This window comes from Micromesistius poutassou (assembly GCF_964030765.1).
Source record: "Micromesistius poutassou genome assembly, contig: SCAFFOLD_6084, whole genome shotgun sequence".
Taxonomy (NCBI): domain Eukaryota; kingdom Metazoa; phylum Chordata; class Actinopteri; order Gadiformes; family Gadidae; genus Micromesistius; species Micromesistius poutassou.
The window spans coordinates 532-11,302 of NW_028179799.1; the positions used below are offsets into that span (position 1 = coordinate 532).

The 10,771-nt window shown below is 48.8% G+C and overlaps 1 protein-coding gene across 1 annotated transcript; it reads right to left on the reverse strand.

Moving 5' to 3' along the window:
- Positions 1-241: 241 nt before the first annotated feature.
- On the reverse strand, positions 242-9,981 carry LOC311371475 (VWFA and cache domain-containing protein 1-like; the record flags this gene model as incomplete). The annotated part of the gene is made up of 11 exons (XM_084489521.1): positions 242-341; positions 1,698-1,820; positions 2,490-2,600; positions 3,172-3,353; positions 4,874-5,016; positions 5,487-5,655; positions 6,587-6,704; positions 6,921-7,044; positions 8,814-8,963; positions 9,319-9,660; positions 9,942-9,981. Coding segments are annotated over 11 exons (1,602 nt in total), but the record flags the coding sequence as incomplete, so codon positions are not given.
- Between the last annotated feature and the right edge of the window lie 790 nt (positions 9,982-10,771).

The following is a 10,771-nucleotide window of genomic DNA, read 5'->3' on the forward strand; positions in this document are numbered from 1 at the left end:
ACCAACAAAGAGAAAGAGAAAGGGAAAGGGAACGAGAAAGAGGGATAGAGACAGGGGGACAGAGAGAGAGAGCGAGCCCAGACTGAACGGATGGCCCGAGAGCTTTTGGACACCTTGCTCTCTGCAGACAGAGACTGGGACAGAGAGAGGAAGACAGACAGAGAGAGGAAGACAGACAGAGAGAGGAAGACAGACAGAGAGAGGAAGACAGACAGAGAGGAAGACAGACGGAGAGCGCTACCTTGTGAGTGATGTGCTGCTGCTCGGCCGGAGCGTGACCCTTGGGGTCAATAAGGGTGGGGTGGGCGACCAGGTATCCACGATCCTCCATGATGAAGCACCTGCAAGCAGCAAGCAGGTACACACACATATTCATCACAACACTCATATTCATCACAACACACATATTCACACACAAACACTCATATTCATCACAACGCTCATATTCATCACAACACTCATATTCATCACAACACTCATATTCATCACAACACTCATATTCACACACAAACACTCATATTCATCACAACACTCATATTCACACACAAACACTCATATTCACACACAAACACTCATATTCATCACAACACTCATATTCACACACAAACACTCATATTCATCACAACACTCATATTCACACACAAACACTCATATTCATCACAACGCTCATATTCATCACAACACTCATATTCATCACAACACTCATATTCACACACAAACACTCATATTCACACACAAACACTCATATTCATCACAACACTCATATTCACACACAAACACTCATATTCATCACAACACTCATATTCACACACAAACACTCATATTCATCACAACGCTCATATTCATCACAACACTCATATTCATCACAACACTCATATTCACACACAAACACTCATATTCACACACAAACACTCATATTCATCACAACACTCATATTCACACACAAACACTCATATTCATCACAAGACTCATATTCATCACAACACTCATATTCATCACAACACTCATATTCACACACAAACACTCATATTCATCACAAGACTCATATTCATCACAACACTCATATTCATCACAAGACTCATATTCATCACAACACTCATATTCACACACAAACACTCATACACAAACACTCATATTCACACACAAACACTCATACACAAACACTCTGGGTTCCACTGCTGTCAAAACACTCAGAGTCCTGCTCCGTTCATGCTGCTCTGCCCCAGACGCCTGCCAAATACTGAACTATTGTTCACACTGATCCTCTGCCTCTACTCCTCCAAATACTAAAACGCCCCACTTCACCACCACCACCAACCCCCACTACTCTCTCTCTGCACTAATCCTGATTAATACAGCCCCTGGACACTCGCACAAAGACACAGTGAGGGGTTGAAGAAAAAAATAAGAAAAAAAGAGCGTGAGAGAAGGATGAATGAGAGAGCGGAGATTAGACGGGTTTTCAAAAGGACTTGGAGTTTGGTTGGGTAGTCTAGAACATGGAGCTCTGCTAGGAAGCTCAGTGCTCCCTTCACTCCCTCCTCTCCTTTTCTCCTCCACTCCCCTTCAACTCCCTCCTCTCCTTCTTTTCTTCCTTTGTTTTAATTTCTTCTTTAACCCACAAAAAGGAAAAGAAGAGGAAGATAAGAGGATGAGGAAGAGGAGGAGGAGGAGGATAGAGATGAGAGGCCACCCACCTAATCTTGTTCCCCTTGTCCTGGTTGCAGATGGGCAGCAGGTCCAGAAGGACCTTGTAGAAGTATCGCAGGGTGAAGTCTATGCCCATCACCGCCACTGCGTAGCCAGACGCCATGTTGGAGCTGAGGAGAGGAAGAGGAGTCACGTGATATGGTGATTATCACACATGACAGCTCTGGATTGAAAACAAATCGGTATCATCATCATGTAGCACTCCGAAGCCTCAGGGCCAAAACCCAGGGGATGATCAAAAATGTCCCCCAAGCAGTCAGGCTCCTGGAGAAATCCACTACCCCCAAACCAACACACTACACAAACACATTATTCAAATACAGATTTCTGTCATTTGCACATTGTCATTTCTGTCATCTGAACATTTTTGCACTACAATCAACAGTGGCTGGTACAACTACCACTTCTGCTGCTTATTTTTCCATACTTTTATTTTTCACTATGGTATTTACTTTATCTTGTATTGCTGCTGTGATGTTGAGGTGTATGAGGAACCAAGCCTAAGAATTGTACTCTTGTGTACTTAAAATAAGATGTAATAAAGGTTATTCTGATTCTCCTACTTTCTTGTGAATCCAATTCAGTGTTTTCACCAGTGACACCTCCAAAATGCAATGGGTAAAAAGAACACTTTAAAAGTTTTGATTTAATTGAGTTTGTGTGTGTGTGTATTCTGTGTGTGTGTGTGTGTGTGTGTGTGTGTATTCTGTGTATTCTGTGTGTGTGTGTGTGTGTGTGTGTGTGTGTGTGTGTGTGTGTGTGTGTGTGTGCTAGCTCACCTGGAGGCGTGTATGGTGTGACTGATGGTGACCACGTAGCCGGCCCCGCCCACGTCCAGGTAGGGCCCTGTGAAGGTGACCAGGCCCGGGTTGGCCACAGCGTGCTGGTACCTACAGACACAAGCCCTCCGTGGTCAGGACGTCCTCCACATGCAATCCGTTACACCGTCTCCCCATTGAGGCACGTGTTGAGAGCCAGAGCCAATGGAAATACTATATCTACACCATACAGATCACTACTAATACTATACTAAATGATATAGGAAATAAAATGATTGTATCAAGTGACAATCATTCTTGGAAACAATTCTACTTACGACACTTAACGATTACTATAAAGTTATGGTTAACAGCTAAATTCTACAATCATATGGAATAAAGCTAACACTAAAGATAACACAAGAAACATAACACTTAATCCATTATAACCATTACATTAAGGTCATGGTCAACAGCACACCTCATCAAGCAGACAACAAAAACATAGCGGTGGCCTGCTGTTCAGGGAAAGAGTCTTTCTGTGCAGATAGATGCAAAGGGAGGGCCGAACACTAAACCAGAGGATTCTCTGCATTCCTGCTTCCATTGATCCCCAAAGTAGCCCCAACACACACACACACACACACACACACACACACACACACACACACACACACACACACACACACACACACACACACACCATTGTCTCCGGGCGGGGTCGAAGGCTTTGTCCATCAGGGACCCGGGGAAGATCCGCAGCACCCCGTTGGGTGTTGCTATGTAACGCCGCACAATGTAGCAGTTGAGGCTGCTCATCTCCATTAGCGTCATCCACTCGTCGGTCACGTGACTGGTCGCCATCACCTCGTTCCTGACAGAAGACTGGAGCCGCCGTGGGAGAAGGAGGAGGGGGAGGAGGAGGAGGAGGAGGAGGAGGGGGGGGTGGAGGAGAAGGAGGAGGAGGAGGAGGAGGAGAAGGAGGAGGAGGAGGAGGAGGAGGAGGAGGAGGGGGTGGAGGAGGAGGAGGGGGAGGAGGAGGAGGAGGAGGGGGAGGAGAGGGAGGAGGAGGGGGTGGAGGAGGAGGAGGAGGAGGAGGAGGAGGAGGAGGAAGAGGGGGGGGTGGAGGAGAAGGAGGAGGAGGAGGAGGAGGAGAAGGAGGAGGAGGAGGAGGAGGAGGAGGAGGAGGGGGTGGAGGAGGAGGAGGGGGAGGAGGAGGAGGAGGAGGGGGAGGAGAGGGAGGAGGAGGGGGTGGAGGAGGAGGAGGGGGGGGAGGAGGAGGAGGGGGAGGAGAGGGAGGAGGAGGGGGTGGAGGAGGAGGAGGGGGAGGAGAGGGAGGAGGAGGGGGTGGAGGAGGAGGAGGGGGGGGAGGAGGAGGAGGGGGAGGAGAAGGAGGGGGAGGGGGTGGAGGAGGAGGAGGAGGGGGTGGAGGAGGAGGAGGAGGGGGTGGAGGAGGAGGAGGAGGGGGTGGAGGAGGAGGGGGGGAGGAGGAGGAGGGGGAAGGGAAGAAGAAAAGCAGAAAAAAATTAAGGAGAAAGTTTGGTACTGCATATGGTAACCTTATGGAAACCTTCTTACTCCCAAAAGTGTCACACTACAAGTCAGGCTGATGTTTCGTCAAACACAAACGAAGTGCAGCAATGGCACGGCTCTTATTGCACGCTCATGTCTTTATGATGACGTCATGGCACCGCTGCAGTGAGTGGCAGGCAGGTCGTTTACTCATGATTAAGCAGGTGTCCACCCAAAGAGACAGAATGGGAAAATAAAAGTCCTCATCCCTGCACCTCCCCGGCAGGCTGCTTTCACAGCGGCTTAGCGCCTTCAAAGGAGGTGGGAAGGTCACTGGAACGGAGGGAAGGGGGGCGGGGGCTTCCATTAAGGCCCTGTCCACACGGGCCAAAACAATCTTTTCTCCTCCGTTTTCCTTGGCAGCATTTCAGGAATTTCTCCGTAAAGACTCATTGCAAAAACGCATCTAGCTGTAGAAACACTGTGGTACATAAGACTTGTGCGTTTTTACACAAAAATGGTTTCCCGGTGGACTAAGACTAGGAAGCAAAGCAAGGAGCCGGTGGGGGAGGGGGTCATAGTGGAGCCTCAACGGACCCTAGAGCCCACAACACGCCAGCCCCTACCGGGTCTTCCACCACTGGCTGACACACAAGGCAAGAGGGAGAATGCACTGGGACTGCCAAAAGAATCGACATGGGGCGTGTGTGTGTGTACTCTCTGTATGTTATCATGCGTCTATAGTGTCTGGATATATACCCTGTGTTTGAATGAATGCCTTGGGTCTGTCCATGTGTGCATGTCTCTCGTCTGTATGAAGTGTGCACGCATGCATGCCTGCCTGTGTGCGTGCATGCGTGCGTGCATGCGTGCGTGCGCGCGTTCGTGCGTACCTTGAGGCCCGGGTTGGCTATGAGGCGGGTGTTGTCGCTCAGGTAGGCTGTGTAGTGCTCCACCATGCGCTTGGTCTCTGGCTGACTCAGGTGCTCATATGGGGACGAGAAGCTGCCTGCCGCCAGCATCACCGTAGGAGACTCTGGGGGCGGGGGAGGGAGGGAGAGACAGGGAGCGTGAGACACGTACAGTATATTTATATGAGATGGTGATGCATCAAATTGGGATATATGACGAATGTGGAAATACTGTGGTGGAAATGACAACGTGGCACTTGTTACTGTGTTTGTGTGTGCGTGCATGGGTGTGCGTTTATGTCTGGTAGAGAGAGAGCGCAGGAGAACAGGTGAATGAACTAGTGTTCATGCCAGTGTTTAATGCTATCTGGATAAAGGCAACATATTTGAAATGCATCAAAACTCCAGGTTTACGATACAACATGTAGAGGGACAACTGAAGCCCGTTCCCAATGAACGCAAGATTCATGATTTGTCAGATTGTCCCATTGCTTGTGCTCTGTCGTCTGGTGCATGTGTGTCTGTGTGAGTGTGTGTTTGTGTGTGTGTGTGTGTGTATACATGTGTGTGCGTGCGCAGGCTGTGGCGGTCATACCGACGGTGGCCAGCTGTCTGAAGTGCAGGCAGGAGCTGGGCTGGCCCAGCAGGTCCAGCCGGTGGTAGAGCAGCTTGGAGCTGGGGGCCGTGTTCAGGTTCTTCAGCTGCTTGACGGGGACCTCCGGCTGAACGTACACGATGCACAGGATGAACGACGTGTCCTGCACCTGCAGAGTGGCAGACACACCCGGGTCAGAGCGGATTGTTCTGGGTGTATGAATGTTGCATCTTATATAGTATCCATATATGGCTTGGAGCTTGTTGGCATGACTAAATCTTTTGGAACACTGGCACTTAGGACCTGGGAAACGGCTCAGAGAAACCAATTAACTCCATCACGCCATTGGTCTACCTAGCCGTACCGTAAAAATATAAATAGAAAGCACGACGGCTGCTGAACTCATGAAATGTCAAAAGCGCTTCCATGTTGGCTTACAGTGGACCAGCTAAATTAAGAGTGATAGTTTAGCTTGTGCCAAAACACAGAAATGTCAAAAATAATTCAGGACCTGCCATTTGTCTCATAAACTTAACGTCCGGGCTAGTGGCCGGACAAACAGGTCATGGAGGTTTTCTAACAGTTGGGTGTGACAGAACACGTTAGGTCTTAACCAAAGCCAGAGTTGTGTTTCAGGGTGGAGATGGACCTGGGGGAAGCAAAGACTTTTGCTCCAGTGTTGTACAAATACTATTTAGTAAGAGGAAAATAAAAGGTGGACACTAGATCACCGCCAGTGATCACCAGCAGATGTAATGCTTAATGAGCCATTGCAATTCAACTGACATGAGACAAGCTAGGGCTTGCCAAGCTTGGAACTTGTACTTGGTGGTGGAACAATAGGGCCTCTATTACTTTGAGGCAGGTTAGTCTTGTCGCTAGTGGAAACTCAAAGGCTAGACGTGCTACACACACATATGCTACACACACTCGAGGCACACACGACAGCCCACCTGCATGCGAGAATAGTTTTTTATTTGCACGAGAGTGCCCGCGTCTAGCTTAGAACCTTTTTCCTTTGGGCTCGCTGGCTGCCACAGTGTGACACTGTGTCAGCCAGCCAGCTAGTCTCATGGTGGACCCCCGAGCCCACTCCGTACCAGCTTCCATGCGTAGCTGACGTTGTAGGCCTCCTTCCTGGGGTTCCTCAGCCGGCTGGTGTGCCAGGACAGAGACGAGTTGACCGGCACCGCGATCACCTGACTGCCAAGAGGCAGGCTGGGAACACGTTCACAACAGTTAGGCTTTCCACCCCAACGACTTCAGATGAGCATGGTGTGACGTAGAGATATATTTGGATATTTGCTGTATCCAATGATAAACAACCATAAACTCAAATGTTTTAAGGGAATGTGAGTGGTATGCAGAGCGAGCAAACAAGGGATCCCGTTCCTGTGACGACTACAGCGTTCCTCTCTCCCACGGCTAGCTCACCTGAGGATGTTTTGCCGCACGGCGTGGAAGCCCGGGATGTTCTCGTAGTGGATGATGTCCGTGTGCAGCGGGGGCTCAGACATCAGGTAGGGCCGCGCCAGCGACGGGTGCATCAGGGTGTAGCCTGAGGGGTCAATCAGTACTGTTACAATAACAGGGTGTAGCCTGAGGGGTCAATCAGTACTGTTACAATAACAGAGTGTAGCCTGAGGGGTCAATCAGTACTGTTACAATAACAGGGTGTAGCCTGAGGGGTCAATCAGTACTGTTACAATAACAGGGTGTAGCCTGAGGGGTCAATCAGTACTGTTACAATAACAGGGTGTAGCCTGAGGGGTCAATCAGTACTGTTACAATAACAGGGTGTAGCCTGAGGGGTCAATCAGTACTGTTACAATAACAGGGTGTAGCCTGAGGGGTCAATCAGTACTGTTACAATAACAGGGTGTAGCCTGAGGGGTCAATCAGTACTGTTACAATAACAGGGTGTAGCCTGAGGGGTCAATCAGTACTGTTACAATAACAGGGTGTAGCCTGAGGGGTCAATCAGTACTGTTACAATAACAGGGTGTAGCCTGAGGGGTCAATCAGTACTGTTACAATAACAGGGTGTAGCCTGAGGGGTCAATCAGTACTGTTACAATAACAGGGTGTAGCCTGAGGGGTCAATCAGTACTGTTACAATAACAGGGTGTAGCCTGAGGGGTCAATCAGTACTGTTACAATAACAGGGTGTAGCCTGAGGGGTCAATCAGTACTGTTACAATAACAGGGTGTAGCACGAGGCCGGCCAATAGCCCTGAAGACAGCAGCTAAGCCTTTTGTCTACAGGAGATAGATGTGTGTGTGTGTGTGTGTGTGTGTCATGAGCATGTGTGTGTCATGAGCATGTGTGTGTCATGAGCGTGTGTGTGTCATGAGCGTGTGTGTGTCATGAGCGTGTGTGTGTTTGTGTCACTTAAGGGTAACATATATTCCCATTCTCTAAAAAGCATCATCTATCCACTCATCCGTCTATCATCCACCTGCAGTACCACACTGTGACACTGGTATTGGACTGTGATTGGCTATCCTTCATAAATCAATGATCAGCATATTAAGACAACAGCATATTAAATGGTAATGTTGAATATTGAAAAGCATTAGATTAAAATTATATATGGGCTCGAAATGAAGGCGTGCTCTGTGCGTTTTGCATATTGGTCAGTCAATCAACAAAGCAAAAAAAAAAAAAAAGTATATAAATGCTATGGAAATGATCAAAAATGCTTCTGAAACGTGTTACACAGAGGCAAAAAAGGCCCTTTAAGTCCAGTTCCTACCCAGATAGAGAGATAGATAGAGAGATAGAGCTAGATATATATATCTCGATAGATATATTGATAGATAGATATCTCGATAGATAGATATCTCTAGAGAGATAGAGTGATAGACATGAAATGAGATGTGCAATGAAGGGCGTCTTGCTGTTAGTCCATTCATTAGTGTCACAAAGCAGCCAAATGGAAAGAGAAAATGGGGTAAGCACTCTTCAGATTGCTCTTCTGTACGCTAGTCGTAGCAATCTGCAGCCTCCTACCATTCCCACAGACATATATACAGAAACACTCACACACTCAAGACATTGGCTTTGCCTAAAGGCTAATTACCAGCAAGCTGTTCCAAAGTCGCCCTAATGACTTTAATTGGAGATGTTATTCACTGCTGCACTAATAAGAGCAGCACCATAACAAGCTGCCATTTTACGCCACACTGATGATAGCTCTGAGGCGTGTGTGTGCTTGTTTAGTGTGTGTGTGTGGCCGTGTTTCTGTGTCTGAGTGTGGGTGTGTGTGTGTGCGTGTTTCTGAGTGTGTGTGTGGTTGTGCGCTGGCATGCGTCCTTGTGTCCGACCTTTGTCGTCGATGAGGAAGGTGTAGGAGGCCAGGGAGTCCTGGTAGTAGGTGACGTCCTCCAGGATGTAGGCCAGGTTGACGTCCACCCCCACCACGCCCAGGAGCAGGTTACCGAAGTAGCAGGGCCGGCTCACGGTCATGATGAACCCTGCACACACAGGACGTCCATGAGTCACATGCAGCGCTCCAGGCACAGCTGGGAGACGCTTTTTCTGAAATGTGACATTTCCTTCTTTGCTCATTCCTGCTCGTTCATCCAAGTTCGAGTCACGTTTAAGACAAGGCAAGTCACCGGCAATCTACAACATCAAACTAGCATCACGCTGTCCCTACAGCCTGACAGCTCAGAGACACATTGGATCTAGCTCCGAAGAAAAACATGTGCCGGTTGCTAACATTTCAATGGCGTCTTCCAACACCCAAACACAACCGCTCTGGCCGTCAGCTCCCTCTCTCATGTTACGTGTTTAGTGCGTTTCTGGCTCTGGTGTGGCGTGTCCTACCGTCTCCCAGGGGGTCGGCGTAGGGCAGGCTGAAGCGGGCCAGGTCCATCATGCGGTTGGGCAGGTTGATGTAGAAGCGGCCCACCGAGGTCTCCAGGTTGCTGAGCTGGTTCAGGACCATCATGCTGCCCTTCACCACCGGCAGCGCCGAGGAGGAGGAGCGGTCCCGCTCGCGTTCCCGATCCACGCCGCGGTCCACGCCACGATCCACCCCGCGGTCCACGCCATGGTCCACGCCGCGGCCCACGCCACGGTCCACGCCGCGGTCCACCCCGTATTTGATGGAGTTCTGCTCTGCCAGGTCCCTGAGGAAGGCCAACTCCTTCAGCCCTGTTACACCCTCTGAGAGAGAGAGAATAGAGAGAGAGAGAGAGAGAGAGACACAGAGACAGAGAGAGAGACAGGGACAGAGAGACAGAGACAGAGAGAGAGAGACAGAGAGAGAGAGACAGAGAGAGCTCAGATGAGTACAAGTTGCCCCTGAGTTGTGTTTTGAGTTTTGTTATTGAAGTGGATTAACTCAGAATGGGACAATGAAAGGTGGATCAGATCTCTTCTGTCCCTGTACAACACTCCTTGCATGGTGTTCATCATTCAAACACAGCGATCACCAAACTTTGTACCAGGCAGGGAGTTGGCCTCTGCGGGCCCAGAGGTCGTCATAGAGGACGGGGGACAGAATGAGCATCTGGCCCCTTTTAGCAGCTGTTCAACTGGAACGTTCTGCAGCCCATCGGGACCCAGAGATTAACAAGCGCCTGCCAATATTCAATCAGTCGTTGGCTTAGTGTTGAACCAGGCTGTGAAGCCAGGGTTCGCTGCACTGTTGATCACGGTTGTGAGGCAACACACCTCAAAGTCATTCCATCTCATTTCATTACAGGTTGTTTTTTTTGGGACGTTTTATCGCCGGCATCCCAATTGTACAACGAACAACAATGACAAGCAACAAAAATGTTTAAATTAGGATACATGTGTGGTAATTTAAAACACCAACTAGGATATGTTAAGCATCATGCAACAGGGGGTAAGTATAGTACAACTCTGTGAGTATTCAGTTAAATATATATAAACTTGGCAGACAGATTGTGTGAGCTATTTTACTGGACAAGGAAGTTGACATCGTAAAAGGAGATGAGAAATAGGGCAGGCACACACGCACAGACACGTCTGTTTATCTTGACCTAAAATAACTGAAACACACTCAAAGTGGTCTGTTTCCCTGTTACGAATATATAATTCTGAATCCCTCATGCAAATAAACTTGAAGCACCACAGATTGCACTATGCTTTTCATTACAGGTCTCTTGACACACACACACACACACACACACACACACACACACACACACACACACACACACACACACACACACACACACACACACACACACACACACACACACACACACACACACACACACCACCCTTTGAAGTCGTTTGGCCTTTTAGA